The 18,498-nt window shown below is 43.6% G+C and overlaps 1 protein-coding gene across 2 annotated transcripts in view; it reads right to left on the reverse strand.

Annotated features, from left to right (window-relative positions):
• Positions 1-18,498, reverse strand: part of igdcc3 (immunoglobulin superfamily, DCC subclass, member 3) — a 118,065-nt gene that overhangs the window by 23,075 nt on the left and 76,492 nt on the right. For both annotated transcript variants that reach the window (XM_087981242.1, XM_043677044.2), the window contains exon 6: positions 10,677-10,835. In XM_087981242.1, coding sequence (XP_087837368.1) covers positions 10,677-10,835 — 159 coding nt within the window. The remainder of the gene's footprint in view (positions 1-10,676; positions 10,836-18,498) is intronic.

Below are 18,498 nucleotides of genomic sequence, written 5' to 3' on the forward strand. Positions count from 1 at the left end.
CACTTTTGAAAACTGTTACTATAACAAACCAATTAAACTGAACATTATTTGCACATTAACTAACAGGTGCAGAATATTTTTTTCTATTCATAAGAGTGTCACTGGCTGGTTAGCATTTATTGCCCGTCCCTAATTGTCCTTGAGAAGGTGCTGGTGAGCTGCCTTCTTGAACTGATGCAGTCCACCTGCTGTGGGATGACCCACAATGCCCTTAAGGGAGGGAATTCCAGGATTTTGAACCAGCAAGTGAAGAAACAGCGATATAGTTCCGAATCAGGATGATGAATGGCTTGGAGGGGCACTTGCAGTTAGCGGTGTTCCCATGTACCTGCTGCCCTTGTCGATCTAGCTGGAAATGGTTGTCGGTTTGGAAGATACTGTCAAAAGATTGTGGGTGAATTTTTTTATATTACAAATTGTGTGCATTACATCTCACACAAATGTGGCGCCACATGCAATTCACACTCTTTCTAACTCATTCTTCATTTCATAGGATCTCTCATTTATCATCCAAAATCTCAGCTCTCAAGATGCATTTGACTGCATCTTTATTCCATAAGAAGTCAGTTACTAACAACACAGCACACATCTGAAAACCCTGTCTCTCTCAAAGCATGACAGTCTGGTGTTACAAAACCTTTAAAGACTCCCTTCTTGAAACCTTTAAACTGGTGATCTCAAGGAGCGTTGGAGCTACCACAAGGTCCAATTCACATTTCCTCATCTTTCATTTTTCCCACCATTTGTTCTTTCCAGCTACATCACATAGTCTCTGCTCTATTCTTCTGGTCATCCATCAGCATCAAGCTTCGATCTAAAACTGCCAAGCAAAAAAACCATTCCATTCAGAGATTATCTTGTTTTTCCCCTTTTGTCCGAATTCTCAGGATGCTCTAAATTTTTAAACTGCCAAATAGAAAACACAGACAACAATACAATTAGCCTTCTATTTACCCTTTGCTGTTTTACTATTCTACCACATGGTGACTTCCAGGTCATATGGGTGTTTCTTGAAACCGAATGACGACACAATCAGGGAACCAATTAACTCTCTTCCAGGAACATATGGAAACCTACAGTCCCACACCCCACTGCTTTTTGCATTAATATTAACCTTAACCAGTCAATTTGAGACCATTTAATTATTAATCACTCTGTATGAAGAAATGCTTTGGGACACCCATTCTAATATGTCCTTTACCTTTCCTTGTTCTGTCCTTGTTGTTTAACTCGAATCAGTCCTTCCAGTTACGTATTTCCAATCTCCTGAATACCTGATATTTCCAAAAGGACTCCTCTGACATCTTCAAAGCTGAAAAGTTGGATTTTTTGAAATATTTCCTCATTATTCCACCCTTTGCCATGAGAAATAAGACTTTCTGTTCTTCTTCACGACATTGTCAAGATCTGGGTTGTTGCTTCTGTTTTGATCATCAGAACTAAGCTCAATTTTCAAGACATGGTCTGACCAAAGCACTAAGCAATGTCACTGTACACTTGTTATAATCCACGCAGGTCTGACAGGGATACTGGAAACCAAATGGAGCTAGGGGGAGGATTATTTCTTAATTGAAGAATAGTTGGGTGAGCATTTGATTGGGAATACATAATGGGGATGGGGGAGGGGATGTGAGAAGATTAGTGCATCTTGTGGTACAGTGATACTGTCCGTTCCTCTGAGCCAGGAGACCTTGGCTTAAGGTTCTACTCCAGAGATCTATGATAACATACCTAGACAGGGTGATTTGGAAAATATCTGAAAAGGAAGCTATCGGCGTTATTGGAGTTTGCAAAATCTGAGTAGATTAAAACTCCGACGTGAAAAGTACACACCTGGACTCTATTTGACCAGCATTGAACCTCTGGGTTTCACAAACGTGACAAACTCAAATTTGATATCCACTCATGTAAGATTGTCCTCCAGGAAATGGAATGACAATTCACAGAAGGACTAGGCTTGTGGGAGGTGCTGCACAGTGTCCTGGACATTGATGGCGAGCATGTTTACACAGTGTGTGAATGGGATGTTATGTCAATAGTTGGCTGGCACATTCCTTACCTGGTAAAGCAGGTCATGCACCAAATCATGAAATTGGCCATGCCTGGTTCTCTTTACCCAACAATCTGTCACAGCTCTTCATGTATCTCCCTTTTTGTGAGCTCTCACCAAGCATCAGTGGATTCCACACACTGTCCTCACCCCAGAGAGTTTGTCAGCTTCAGACACACACAACAGAAATGGAGTCTGCAAGGGAAATTCAGGCTGTCTCCACAATCTGCTCTCTTGGCTATGGAACCAATGTGGACTTGCCTCAACCTTACCTCTGCAGAATATCTTCTCTGGGGTTTGTATCTGAGGAAGGATCTTCTACATTGGTACTCCCTTCCAGTCCTTCCACATCCCCACTTAGAGATCCTTACAAATGTCATTTTAATCCTCAACCATTGGGACTGCTATTCAGTCCAAGGCTCTGGTGAGCTCACACTGTGCCCATGAGATGCTGCATTGGCAAAAGTCATTAATACTTGATATAAGCTCTTTCCCTCATATCATTACCTGATCAACCTCCATCCACTGACATGATCTCATTCGCTCCTTTTCTCATTCATAGTCCTCCTTTTCCCATACACATGTTGCCCTTCTCTCTTGAGAGGATTAGACATCTATAACTACATATCACCTTTTTCCTGACACAACCATTTATCACTTCTAATTTGCCCCCTTTCCACAGTTTCTCTCAGCCCTTCCTTTCTCAGATGCACATTTACCAACTCAAAAGTACTTGATGTTTAATAGACCGAGATCCACATGTTGAACTCGGTAGGAAAAGAATTTCAGAGATTTGCAGGGGTTTTGTTGTAAACTTATAGTTTAGCGCACACATTCGTTTCCACCTTTCCCTGCTCAGAGGCCTACTCCCTTCTGGGGCTGGATCTCACTCACATACAAAGTCCAAAGAGCATCACTGTTCTCAACCAACACTCAAGCTGCTCTGCTTTATATTTAAAGAGATCTGCATTTCTATGGCTAACATTTCATTGACACTCTTGCCCTCTTCTATCTACAAACACATTCTTCCTCGTGTCCCACTCTTTTCCAAACACACTGACATCTTTCACCTCTTTGCAAAGGGAAGGAGATGCCTGTTCTCCTCTGGCTTCCTTTGTCATTTATCCTCTCTCCAGATTCAAACCCAATACAGTGGTTCATCTGGCAAACAGCTTAAAACAATTCAAAAGGGAATTAAGGGCACTTTGAGCAAAATTACAAGGTGCTGCTGTCGACAGTCTCCAGCCAGCTCCTACTCCAAGCAATTTTCACTTTTACAGAAATAGGCCATGCTACCCTGGCAACTTGCCAAGTCCTATTTTCATTCATTTCTTTTTTGTTTGCATCCTTCAGACCCAGCATGACCTTTTCTTCACTGACTTCAGTGTACTGAACACATACTGCTTAACAGAATTATTAATAAAACGCATGTTGTCATCAGAAACCAATCCTACTGACATGCACAGATTCCAACATCTGTATTCTTCAGAGTTAGCTGCAGGAGGAACAAGTAAATGTGTGTGGTCACGGCTCTTAGAAAAACCGCTGAGTTCCACTCGAGCTTTTATTTTCTGTCAACTTGCTCCCAACGGCGCTGTCCATACGATATTAACACACCACGTCTCCATATTGGCTGTAGGTCCATGATAGTGGATCCAGCTCCCATGGGTTAATGGGGTAGTAAAACTGGAAGGTGATGCAATGCAAAAGAAACAAAGAATATGGTGACACGTTGCGTGTCACTTCAGGCTTACTTTTAGAGTGAGAACATTATTAAATTCATCCCACAGTTTCTGACAATTGACATTAGACAAGCCCACTCCAAGATCCATAGCTGCTGTAATAGGGAAAGAACTTTGATCCGGGTGAGTGGTGAGACATCCAAAATAAATTCCTACACATTACTATTATTACCGCACTCTCGCAGCGCCACTGTCATTACCACACTCCTGCCATCATTACCGCATTCTCTTGACACCACCAATATTAATAAAAGCACACTTAATTCACTTTATACTTTGCTATTTTCTGACCCATTCACTCAGCTTATAAGTCCTCTTGGAGCCTCCTTGTACCTTCCTCACAATGTAGCTCCCACCGGTCTGGTCTTTTCAGAAAGTTTGGCGAGACAGAAGAACGTAAGCAATAGGAGCAGGGGTAGGCCATCTGGCTCGTCAAACGTGCTCCGCCATTCAATAAGATCATGGCTGATGTTTTTGTGGACTCAGCCCTACTTACCCGCCTGCAGACCATAACCCCTAATTTTTTACTGTTCAAAAATCTATCTTTGCATTAAAAACATTTGACGAGGTCGCCTCAACTGCTTCACTGGGCAGGGAATTCCTCTCCAACTCAGACATTAATCTGCTCACTCTTATTTTGAGGCTATGCCTTTCTAACAGCTCTAGCTTCACCTGCCAATGGAAACAACTTTCTTGCTTCTATCTTATCTATTATATTATTATTATTATTATTATATCATAATATGATACATTTCAATAAGTTCCCAATTGATCCTTAAAACCAAATTGATGATCTAGATTGTGAACAGGTATAAACCCTGTACTAATCGTTGCAGTATCTTAGTAGTAATAGCCTGTCACGCTGAGAGTTATCTATTTGTTCCTACACTCTGCTTTCTGTCTGTCAACCATTCTCCATCCATACAACTGTATTCCAGTCTTATGCACTCCAATGTTATTTACTAATTTCTTGTTCGGGACCTTATCTAAAACCATTTGAAAATCTAAATATATCACATACAATGGTTTTCCTTTATCAATGCTACAATCCTCAAAAAACCGAGTCACTTTCATCAAACATGATTTCCCTTTGATAAATCCACTTTGATTCTGACTGATTTAACCATTTTTTATTAAATGTTCTGGCGATAACACCCTTTATAATGGATTATAACATTTGCCCAATCACTGACATTAAACCAACAGGTCTGTAGTTCACCATGCTCCCTCTTCCCCCTTGAAAACCTGGAAGCATACATTTCTCCATTCCAATCCACAACATTCTCTCCTGAAGTTAGAAATTTTGACAGATAACCACTAATGTATCCAAATGTCTATATTCACCTCTTTCAACAATCTAAGATGAAGCTGATCCGGTCCAGGAAATTTTCAATCAGGGAACTTTGAGTTCAAGCTCTTTACTAACACCAATTACTTCAATTTCCTCCATTTTGCAACTTCAATGGGTGCCTATTATTTCCAACAGATACTTTATATCTTCACCCATGAAGATAAGTTGAATGTAACTGTTTAGGTTCTCAGCCATTTCCCTACTATCCAGACTCCATTACATTACAGCACTCCCCCGCGTCACCGTCATTACAGCACTACCCCGCGTCACCGTCATTACAGCACTTCCCCGCATCACCGTCATTACAGCGCTCCCCCACGTCACCGTCATTACAGCGCTCCCCCGCGTCACCGTCATTACAGCGCTCCCCCACGTCACCGTCATTACAGCGCTCCCCCGCGTCACCGTCATTACAGCGCTCCCCCACATCACCGTCATTACAGTGAGCTCCCTCACATCCATGTCATTACAGGGCTACCCCACATCCGTGTCACTACAGCATTCCCCCACATCCATGTCATTACAGCGCTTCCCCACATCTGTGTCATTACAGCACTCTCCCGTGTCTGTGTCATTCCAGCACTTCCCCCCCACGTCTGTGTCATTACCGGGCTCCCCCACATCTGTGTTATTACAGTGCTCCCCCACATCCATGTCATTACAGGGCTCCCTCACATCTGTGTCACTACAGGGCTACCCCACGTCCATGTCATTACAGTGCACCCCCATATCCATGTCATTACAGGGCTACCCCACATCCGTGTCATTACAGGGCTACCCCACATCCATGTCATTACAGGGCTACCCCACATCCGTGTCATTACAGGGCTACCCCACATCCATGTCATTACAGGGCTACCCCACATCTGTGTCATTACAGGGCTACCCCACGTCCATGTCATTACAGTGCACCCCCATATCCATGTCATTACAGGGCTACCCCACATCCGTGTCATTACAGGGCTACCCCACGTCCATGTCATTACAGGGCTACCCCACATCCGTGTCATTACAGTGCTCCCCCACATCCATGTCATTACAGGGCTACCCCACATCCGTGTCATTACAGGGCTACCCCACATCCATGTCATTACAGGGCTACCCCACATCCGTGTCATTACAGGGCTACCCCACATCCATGTCATTACAGGGCTACCCCACATCCATGTCATTACAGGGCTCCCCCACATCCGTGTCATTCCAGCGCTTCCCCACGTCTGTGTCATTACAGCGCTTCCCCACGTCCGTGTCAATACAGTGCTCCCCCACGTCCGTGTCAATACAGTGCTCCCCCACGTCCGTGTCATTACAGTGCTCCCCCACATCCATGTCAGAGCTCCCCCACATCACCATCATTACAGCGCTCCCTTACAATGCCATGCAAATCTAATGTACCAGGACCAATTTGTTTGGATAAGTTTTCTTGAAGGAATTTATTTTTGTGTAATGTATCACGATCCATCTAGTCTTGTTCCAAGGTGCCCCTAATACGCACTGTCCCCGAGTGACTGGGCACATGATCATGTATTCCTGAGGCACACAGCAGGATGATCCACTAATGGAACTAAAGAGACACAAGTCCCTGTTCTCCGTGTGCTTCAATTGTGTTGCCATCAGAGAATATCTTCCATATTCTGCCAACATGTATATGGTTAGCATTAGCTAAACCAGGGATGGAATGCGGTCCTCATCATGAAAAGTTATAAATGCAAAGGTGAAGATTGAAAGGGGGGGTCAGGCTGTGACTGTTTTCACCCCATGCTGCCCGAGTGGTGACCTGCTTTGCTCCAGCAAGGTGATGTCCGTCTGTGTTTAATCACAGCACTATTTGTTTGAAAACTGCCCCTTGGGCTTGGCAATGCTAATGGGCTTTGGTCAGTAGCAAGTTTCATTTGATTCCAGCACCACTTTAACAGGCATTCGGAGGTAAGAGGGGCTGCTCCTGAATCCCTTTAAGCAATCCCGCTTTATTAAACACATCTATATATTATAGATTACAAAGCAAAAGCCAGCAGCACAGCAGCAGAGGTAAAGCAGCTGCATTATTAATGTCTCTGCCATGCTTCATGTACGAGGTTCAATTATTCATAGCCGTTAATTATTCATGTGATTAAAATACACATATCTATTAATTAGATAACTCAAAAGAATTTGAAATATTGAGTATTTAAAACAACAAAGATTCTTTTTGTCTACACAGTCAATGGTGGTGGAAAGCCCTTGGTGAAGACCAGCATGAGACCCATTTACAGAAATCCACTCTTCATTACTAATGGTAAACTCACAGTGATGCACACTGGGGCACGGGTCTATTAGTCTGTAAAGGCAGAGCTGTAAATTTTGGGGTCAGTGTACAATCAGTCGATGTCGAGTGATTAAAGTGCTGAGAACACAGGCTCCCCAGGGCAAGAACTGTAGCTGACATCATTGAATGCAATCACATCAAGATTAATCCTCTGGCTTTATTTTAAACTCTGCTTTCCCTGCCTGCTGATGCTATCTACCGAAGATATAGCTTTTGTATCATTAATGCCAGCTTCCATTCCCTTCGATTTACCAGGGAACATGGAACTACTTGGGGCTACGCTGCATTAATGATCAACACTGCTGCCATTGTGATGTTGGAGCCTCAGGGCTGTTTTAATGCTCATATCTCTAGCCACATGTACCTGAGCATTGGCTTACAGTCCACTGAAGCCCAAAAGCAAGACAGAGTTGTAAGGAATGCTAACCATTACCTGAATCTACGAGTAATGTACACCTTGCCTACTGTTTTGGGAGGTCTAAATGGCTAGCCATAATTGAATTGAACATAAACAACTCCCTATCCTACAGACCCCTTTGCCCATCTCCAACACTCACCCTCCACATGGACCCCTCCCTCTGGCCTTTTCCAAGATAGGATAGTGAACAAGGCATTTGCTATGCTTTCCTTTATTTGGCAGAGTATTGAGTACAGGAGTTGGGAGGTCATGTTGTGGCTGTACAGGACAGTGGTTAGGCCACTGTTGGAATACTGTGTGCAATTCGGGTCTCCTTCCTTTTGGAAAGATTTTGTGAAACTTGAAAGGGTTCAAAAAAGATTTACAAGGATGTTGTCAGGATTGGAGGATTTGAACTACAGGGAGAGGTTGAGTAGGCTAGGGCTGTTTTCCCTGGAGTGTCAGAGGCTGAGGGGTGACCTTATTGAGGTTTATAAAATTATGAGGGGCATGGATACGATAAATAGCCTCCACAATGTCCACCTTCTTCCTCAACCAAGGATCCCCCAGCACTGCAGTTGACAGGACCTTCAGCCAGGTCCAACCCATCTCCCACACTTCAGCCCTCACTCCCCCTCTCTTCCTCCTGCAACAGCGATAACGTCACCCTTGTGCTTACATACCATCCCACCAGCATCCACCTCCAACAGGATGCCACCATCAGACACATATTCCCCTCCTCTCCCTTGTTCGCCTTCCGTAAGAACCATTCCCTCCAGGACACCTTGTTCCATTCTTCCCTCACTCCCAACAATACCCCACAGCCCCATGGCACTGTCCATTGCAAGGTATAACACTTGCCCATTTACTTAATCTCTCCTCAGTACCCAAGGGCCCAAACTCACCTCCTAGCACTTTACCTACACTTCAGTCAATCTAGTCTACACTGCTCACAAAGTAGTCTCGTCTACACTGGAGAAACGAGGTGTAGACCGGGTGACTGTTTCATAGAACACTTTCCATGTGTCCGCAAAAAAGACCCTGAGCTTCCAGTTGCCTGCAACTTCAAAACACCACCCTGTTCCCTGGCCAACATCTCTGGCCTAGGATCACTATAGTGCTCCAGCAAAGCTCAGCGCAAGCTGGAAGAACAGCATCTCATTTTCCACTTGGGGACACTGCAGCCATCTGGTCTCTGAATCGATTTCAATATGTTTAAGGCATGAGCACATTTGCCCAAAACACAAGGCATTGTTATCACATGGTCAACTATTACAAACAACCCATTGTTAGCCACTAACAGTCTCCATTAGCAACTATTCATTCTCCCAGGCTGATTGTTATCCGGTCCTGTATATATCCAACTGCTCTTCTCTCTCTTTGGATTTCATCTCCTTTCGTTGTTTACTCCTTAGCCCAGTCTTCCTTCTGCATAAAAACCAACTTTTATGGACAACCACCCGACGAAGGAGCAGTGTTCCGAAAGCTAGCACTTCCAAATAAACCTGTTGGACTATAACCAGGTGTTGTGTTATTTTTAACTTTGTCCACCCCAGTCCAACACATGCACCTTCAAATCACAACTTTTTCCTAGCCTCTATCAGTTCTGAAGAAGGGCCACTGGATCCAGAACTCTGCTTTCTCTCCACAGATGCTGCCAGACCTGCTGAGTTTTGCCAGTAATTTCTGGTTTTGCTACTGATTTCCAGCAACTGCAATTCTTTTGTTTTTTTTTATGGAATTGATCATCCCTGTCTCAGAGCACGCCAAGGAGCAGGGTCATTAAGGTCTACACCAGACCCCAATCGTTATCATGAGGGGAACTGGATGGGCATAGTGTTAAAATTCAGTCCAGGGGCTATCTGTAGACACACCAGAAAAGGTACCGAGGTGGCACATTTAAAATGACTTGGTGAGCCAGGAACAGGAGGAATGATCTCCCAAGTTCCATAAGAAGGACGTGGTTTATTGTTGTGTAGTGGGGGACTCCCTCCCTAAGCCTGGTCTGCGCCTCTTAACGCTGAGGATTCTGAGGTCAGTGAGAAGCATCGTTTGGTGCCTTCCACACGTCACCATATTCATTAGGCCCTGAGCTCACAACTCTGGGCTACAGTAAAGTGCCACCGAGCGGTCAGCTGACAATCGCCTGGGTATCTTTGAGTTAAAAACATCAGCAAGTCAGCCAGTCCCATGCGCACAAGTGACCATTTTGATGGCCACCTTTGCGCTTGGGACAACTGACCCCAAAACTGGAAAGCTCATGACCCAATCCATTGTGCACAGCCTCCCCGCCCCGGCACTGGTCTCCTGTTGGCTTCGTCCACCAGGAATAGTGTACAACCTGTGGAGGCCGACAATGCTAAAGGGGGAGAAACAAATTAATAAAAACCCATCCTCCCGTACACAAAGTCACATGGCCACAGGTAAAACACATCTGGAGATAGAACATTGAAACACAGAAAATAGTAGCTGCACCAATCATTTGGCAACCATTCAATATGATCGTGGCTGATTATCCAACTCGTCCTGCCTTCTCCCCATTCCTTTTGATTCCTTTAAACACAACAATTACATTCTTGTGTACATTGAAAACACTCAATGTTCTGAACGCAATCGCATTCTACGGTAGAGAATTCCACAGGCTCGCCCCTGTCCGGCTGAAGAAATATTCCATCTCAACTGGCACACCCCCACCTCCTGAACTTGTGACCCACAAACACCTCGGTGGTGAGATTTCGGCAACGTGAGAAACGTTTCTCTATCGCAAGTCATGTCAAATGGCAGGAGCCAATCCCTATTGCTACCTCCTGCAAGGAAACCTGCTACCTTACCTTGGACCACCAGTCGGCCCTGTGCAGTACGCCTCACGCGGGTCCCTGGTTTGTTAGCTGCACAGACATACACTCCAGAATGCTGCACCGATAGATCAGAGATCATGAGATTTCCTGTGCCCAGCACTTGGATTCCCTCCACACCAATTGGTCTGCCGTCTGTGGATACAGATATTTAGAGATTAGCAGCAATTTAGTTTGTGGGAAAACAATTCCGTTCCATCTGTTGCATAAAACCTTGCTGGCAAATCCAGCATGGAATTACAGAAAGGCAGGGATTAGTTTTGTATTTGTATTTTTGATACAAGGCTGACTTGATGGAAATAGTTTGGATATTAAACATTTGGGCTTATTATACAGAAGGGACCATGACTTTGTCACTGGTAAAACTTAGATGAAGAAGAAATACCTAGAGATGTGAAGAAATGAAAGGTGCAAACATTACAATGGAATGGTTCAGTGTTTTTGCTTCAAAAAGAAGACTATGGAAGTATCTTCTGCGCTGTTTCGGATCCATGACTGAGAGTTTCAACTGTTCAGGTTATATCAGAATTCTCTAAAGACTGAGGAACAAAGGATGCAGATTTTTACAGAGTGAGACTGTGGGTTTGAGCTGTTACATTGTGCTTGAAGTTAGGTAAAATGGAGTTGACAAAACCTTTACTTTTTCTATTTGCAAGCAGTGGCTTCACTTTTCACAGAATGGTTTTGTGTGGGGGAGATCATGCCTTACCAACTTAATAGAGTTCTTTGAGGAAGTGACCAGGTTGATAGATGAAGGAAGGGCTGTTGATGTCATATACATGGACTTTAGTAAGACATTTGATAAGGTTTCCCATGGTAAACTAATAGAGAAAGTGAAGTCACATGGTGTGCAGGGTGTTCTAGCTAGGTGGATAAAGAACTGGTTGAGCAACAGGAGACAGAGAGTAGTAGTTGAGGGAGTTTCTCGAAATGGAGAAAGGTGACCAGTGGTGTTCCACAGGGGTCAGTACTGGGGCCACTGTTGTTTATCCTATTGTTGTTTGTGACATAAATGATCTGGAAGAGGGCACTGTTGGTATGATCAGCAAGTTTGCAGATGACACAAAGATTGGTGGAGTAGCAGAAAGCATAAGGGACTGTCAAAGAATACAGGAGGATATAGATAGACTGGAGAGTTGGACAGAAAAGTGGCAGATGGAGTTCAATCCAGACAAATGTGAGGTAATGCATTTAGGCAAGTCTAATTCTAAAGCGAATTATACAATTAACGGAAGAGCCTTGGGAAAAGTTGATGGGCAGAGAGATCTGGGAGTGCAGGTCCATTGTACCCTGAAGGGGGCTGCACAGGTGGATAGGGTGGTCAAGAAGGCATATAGTATGCTTGCCTTCATTGAAGGGAGTAATGAGTACAAGAGCTGGCAAGTCATGTTAAAATTGTACAAGACATTGGTTCGGCCGCATTTAGAATACAATTCCAGTTGCCACATTACCAAAAGGATGTGGATGCTTTGGAGAGGGTGCAGAGAAGGTTTACGAGGATATTGCCTGGTATGGAAGGTGCTATCTATGAAGAGAGGTTGAATAGGTTACATTTGTTTTCACTAGAAAAAAGGAGATTGAGGGGGGACCTGATTGAGGTTTACAAAATCATGAAGGGTATAGACAGGGTGGATAGAAATAAGCTTTTTCACAGGGTGAAGGATTCAATGACGAGAGGTCACTCTTTCAAGGTGAGAGGTGAAAAGTTTAAGGGGGATACACGCGGTAAGTACTTCACACAGAGGATGGTGGGTGTCTGGAATGTGTTGCCAGCAGAGGTGGTAGAGACAGGCACGGTAGATTCATTTAAGATGTGTCTGGACAGATGCATGAGTAGGTGGGGAGCAGAGGGATACAGATGCTTAGGAAATGGGCGACAGGTTTAGACAATAGATTTGGATTGGCTCGGGTTTGGAGGGCCAAAGGGCTTGTTCCTGGACTATAAATTTTCTTTGTTCTTTTAGCATAATCACCAGCTTTGCTTCAGTGGGTAGCACCTTAGTATCGAGAGGCTGACCCAGTACAGGCTGTGCCCAGAAACTTAAGTGTAAAATCTTGGCTGATACTTCAGTACCACACTGAGTGAGTGCTGCAGTCTCAGAGAGAGTAGAGTAGTATTTTTTATGTCATTTCTACCATAGACAACTGATACAGTAAAAACGAGATCGTGTTCCTCCAGGACCAAGGTGCTACATGGACAGCACAAACTACTCGGTCATACACAGGATGGCGTAAAGTGCAAAACACGCAAATTACAGTGTAATAAGAGAATGATAATTAATAGACATTGTTCTAGCAGCAATTCTGAGTCGCGCAAAGAATTTCAGATGGAAACAAATCCAATCCTACTGTGTTAAGAGCCTGATGGCTTGGGGGAAGAAACTGTTGCACAGTCTGGCTGTGACTGACTGAATGCTCTAGTACTTTCTGTCAGACGGCAGGAGGGAGAAGAGTCTGAGTGAGGGGTCTTCCACAAGTCTCTTAGCCTTTTGGATGCAGTGTGTGGTGTAAATTTCTATAATGGAGGGAAGAGAGACCTGATGATCTTCTTAGCTGCCCTCACTATCCGTTGTAAGGTCTTACAATCCGAGATGGTGCAATTCCCGAACCAGGCAGCGATGCAGCAGCTCAGGCTACTGTCAATGAACCCTCTGTAGAATGTGGTGAGGATGGGGGGTGGGAGGTGGGCTTTCCTCAGCCTGCCCAGAAAGTAGAGACGCTGCTGGGCTTACTTGGCTGTCGAGCTGGTGTTGAGGGATCAGGTGAGATTCTCTGCCAGGTGGACGCCAAGAAAGTTGGTACTCTTCACGATTTTCACAGGGGAGTCATCGATGTCCAAGGGAGAGTGTTGGCTCCATGCCCTCCTGAAGTCAACGACCATCCCTTTTGTCTTGTCCATGTTCAGAGACAGTTTGTTGGCTCTGCACCAGTCCGTTAGCTACTGCACCTCCTCTCTGTATGCTGACTCGCCATTCCTGATGAGACCCACTACAGTCGTGTCATCAGTGAATTTGATGATGTGATCTGACCTGTGCATTGCTGCACAGTCATGTGTGTCAGCAGGGTGAAGAGCCGGGGACTGACCACACAACCCTGAGGGGCCTCCCGTGCTACTTCTTGGATGAGAGGTTAAGTGAGAGGTCCCTCCTACTCTTTCAGGTAAATGTAAAAAATCCCACAGCACCATTATAAAGAAAAGCAGGGTAGTTCTCCCCAATAATCTAATCAACATTTGATCCCTCAACATATATCACTAAACTCTACTCATTATTACCTTGTTGTTTTTGGGGGCTTGCTGTGCAGAAATCATAGAATCCTTACAGTGTGAAAGGAGGCCATTCAGCCAATCAAATCCACATTGCACCTCTGAGGAGCCCACCCAGACATCCCACCCACCTCCCTAACCCTATTCCTGCAGCCCTGCACTTCCCATGGCTAATCCATCTAGCCTACACAACTCTGGACACTATGGACAATTTAGCATGGCAAATCTACCCTAACCCACACAGACATGGGGAGGACATGCTCTCAGACAATCAGCCGAGGCTGGAATCAAACCTGAATCCCTGACAATGTGGGGCAGCAGCGCTAACCACTGAGCCACTGTGCTGCCCTGATGGCTGCTGTTTCCTATACTATAACAGTGACTACACTTCAAAAAGTACTTTATTTGGTTTTAACATGGTTTGGGATGTCAGGGGACTGTGACAGGCACTACATAAAGGCAAGTTCTTTCCTTAACTTTGTGAAGTTGATTAATGCTGACGAGTCTGAAATCCATCATTAGGCACGCAATAAATCTACTCCTAAACCCTCAAGCTAATAGATAGTTCTTGTGGGCATGGTGCATGTTATCATTTTGACTGTACAGTTGAACTGATATCTCATTTCGCAGCAACCTTTTTCATTCTCACTTGGAAACAAATGGAGTGATAGATGTTATGAATACGATTGGACTGAAGTTTCCTAAGGTTGGAATGTGGTCAGCCAACTGCCCCTGCTTTTATCAAACAATAACATGCACCACATTGAAATTATATTCATTTAACTTGGGTAAAGCTCAGAAATCTCCCTCCAACTTTATGCAAACCTACTGGCCAGGTGCTTTGCACATCCAATTTCCATTAAAGCTGAATATCTGGTTGCTGAACACACAAGCAAGTAACTCACTAAGAGGAATGTTCCACAGCTTCTTCTCCAGTTACCACTCAGTGGGTCAGTTTAATCCAAATTGGAATGAAACAGTCTCAGTCTCATTTGGCCTGAACCCATTTTGTTCCTGCCAGGTAACAGCCTCTCCCAATCAAGCATGTTATGTATTTGCATAATGCACAATGGGCAGCATAGTGGCTCAGTGATTAGCACTACTGCCTCAAAGCGCCAGGGACCTGGGTTCGATTCCAGCCTTGGACGACTGTCTGTGTAGTTTGCACATTCTCCCCATGCCTGCATGGGTTCCCTCCGGGTGCTCCGGTTTCCTCCCACAGTCCAAAGTTGTGCAGGTTAGGTGAATTGGCCATGCTAAATTGTCCATAGTGTTAGGTGCATTAGTCAGGGGTAAATATAGAGTAGGGGAATGAGTCTGGGTGGGTTACCCTTCAAAGGGTTGGTGTGGACTTGTTGGGCCAAATGGTCTGTTTCCATACTGTAGGGAATCTAATCTAATCTAATCTAATCTACTGCAGGTTAAATGACTTGACCTTAGTTTCAGTATCACTCCCAGATCAGCACCACTTGTGATAAACTGCAATAAGGATTAAACTTGCATTCATGTAGCGCCTCCTCTGAACACCACAGCAGATTTTACAATGGATGGGTTGTATTTGGAAGTACAGTCACTGTCACGATGGAGGCAGCAAATGAACTGGTTGCTTGGTTTGTTTTTGAATGGCATTGACATAAGAAAATTAAACAGATTATGTTCATAAACCTATCAAATGCCTCTTTACATTTCCCTGAGCAAAGACTAGATGCCTTTATTTTAAAATGTTACCTGACAATCAGCATCTTCAGTAATTCATAAATCCCTCAACTCTGCACCAAGGTGACAGGCCAATTATCAGGCAAAACCTACACTAGGTCTTGAACTTGCAACTCTACCACTCAGAGGTTAACAATCGTACCGATTGTTACCAACGAGGCACGAGACTATAGAAGAATGTGACTTGATTCTAAACTCAAGCAACCAGCCAATGTTGCAACGGTGAGAAATGTTCTCCCTACTCTATCCAATAGCAATCCTTCTCCAGCATCAGTTGCACGACCAACTGTTTAAAGCAAATCTGTGGCACAGTGGTGCAGCCGTGCGCTGCCGATCAAAGTCGAATGAACTATGTGGAAACTGCACATCTCACTTCACACCAAACCTCTTCAGTCTTCAGTTTAGCCTGGTTTCAGATTCACGAATTAGTGTGAAAGGATAGAGGACAAAGCAAATCACCAAGTGCCTTGTCTTATAAGAATCTCCAAACTCAACTATATAGTAATTCCACAAATGCAAAATTCTCATTTTTAATATTAAATATAATATAGAACACATGCACACATATATTGTATAGCGTACTTTATGCCATACATCCTGTCCTACACTTGCAAAAAATCACAATCTTCAGGGAGGATCTTTCATTTGGAAAACTGTATAGATTAGTGACCAGATAGAAAACATAAATCTGATGTGGCACAGAAACAAAATCATATTATAATATGAACCATATTTTAGTCAATTCAATTACAGCATTATACATTATAAATGTGCTTCCACTATAATGATATCTTCAATGTCCCCATTATAACTATATCATCATCAACCATTACAGCAACCTTTAATTTAGTACTGCACCATTAACAGCTCTCAGCCCGAAATATTATTTTGGGAACAAAATTTTATTAGAAACCCAATTTTATTAGAAATCAGCTTGAAGAATCAGATTCGAATTTCAATCAACACATGAGATAACCAAGTTTAGGAAAATATTGTTCAGTTCATATTTATCATTGTCAGTTAATAGCTATGAGAAGATTGAGTTCAAATCTTCCTCTAACAAATTTCTTCGGTAGTTGGATTAACAGAATCCCGGGTTTGAACTCCAGTCCTTCATGTCTCAGCTGATCTGATCTAAAGTTTTACTTTTAAATATTTTGATGTTATCTTATTTATTGGTAAATTCCAAAGCTTACAACAATTTCTGAAGCACAGAAACAGAAACCATAGTTGTTTCTCCAGCAGAGCTGAGGAACTGGAAGCTCTTCATCACCACAACAGGCAAGGAATGTATATAATTCTCAGCATAGTCCTGATCTTTACAGTGAGGCATGAAGAGTGAAAAGAATGAAAGAATCTACCAAAGATCTTGGGCAGGATCTCACCATCATTCTCTGGATCTACCTCCTGCTTTACAACAAAATCAAACTGGCATGGAGGGAAAAAAACACGCAGTTTGGAATTCCTGCCACTCGGAATGGCTAAGGTCGATCCGTGTGTTAGAGAGGGCATTGGACCACAGAGTGTAGAGTGAGAGGGTGGTTCTAGAATCTTCCTGCAATGTTTGATCATCTTGGCCAGCAATGAGTGCTGGACCATGCATTTATGTTGTGGAGCTGGCATTTATCCTCTTCACATGTTACTGCTGGGTCTCCTGACCCCAATGCAGCTTTAGTGAACTTTGAACTGGGCTCCCCATTTCAATGTAGAAAGCGGATTTAAAAATGTTAATAAAGACTCTTGCCTCTCAAGGGCAAGACACTCAAACGCCATGAGACACACTCATGTAAAAACAGCACCATGTAGAGTGGTTCAGGATTGTGTTTTGCACATGTGATGGATTAACCCTTCCCTTCCTCAACACTCTCCAGTGCATCATAGCGTGCTGGGGCAGAATAAAATAACAAGGTCAATACTTCTGAGTCTCTACACCTTCCAGTATTTCTGCCTGAGTGCATCTGCCTTAGTGTGTTTATCCCAGTGTTTCGGCATTGTAAAAATCTGACCTGTGTGTCTCAATCAGTGTATCTCGGTTGGTTGACGACCTGAAGCGTGGAAGGTAGTGAATCACATACTGAGTGTTGATTATTTTATACTCTGCCAGTTTTTATTAGGCAAATAGAATAGTACCTCTTGCATTACAATTGCACTGTCCAGGATTGGTCTGTGGAGTATGAACCACAATTTCACAAATCCTGAAATATTTGGCGACTTACGGCCCAGAATAAACCATTGATAAAGACTGCTCATGCTTCATGCTGGAAATCAAATGCTTCATTCACTCAGCTTGTGGTACATTGATATTGGAGACAGAAATGAGTAAGGTATGAGTCAAATCACAGAGTACAAGACTAGGACCAGAATGACAGTTGATTGGAGGATCCTACTCTCCAATGAGAAATAAAGTTGCTTGTTATTACAAGTAAACCAACACCGAAAGTTGATGAGGATTTTCTATTACTCTATTTTGGTCCTGCATGTTCCTGAACTGTCATTATGTCTCAATAAAACCTCAAGGACTGCATTATCATCTGAGGCCTGGACTTGGAGCTCCAGTGAAGACAATTAGGATCCATTTCATGCTGAAAGGAATATATCAACAAAACTGGACACAAGCCGAGAAATTGACGTCAATATAATGATACTTCCACAAATATCTTGAGGATGATACATTGAGGAAATAATCAATGCACATCCACTGATGGTACAGGTTTAATAAGCAAGTGCAGAGATAACTGAAGGTCAATGTACCTAAGATATAGGTACCATGACATGAATGCACCTGGGCAACTACACTGCTCAGGGTCAATCCACAGT

This window comes from Chiloscyllium plagiosum, unplaced genomic scaffold (genome assembly GCF_037043375.1).
Source record: "Chiloscyllium plagiosum isolate Xiang-an unplaced genomic scaffold, Cpla_swu_hap1 HiC_scaffold_39, whole genome shotgun sequence".
In the NCBI taxonomy this organism is placed as follows: domain Eukaryota; kingdom Metazoa; phylum Chordata; class Chondrichthyes; order Orectolobiformes; family Hemiscylliidae; genus Chiloscyllium; species Chiloscyllium plagiosum.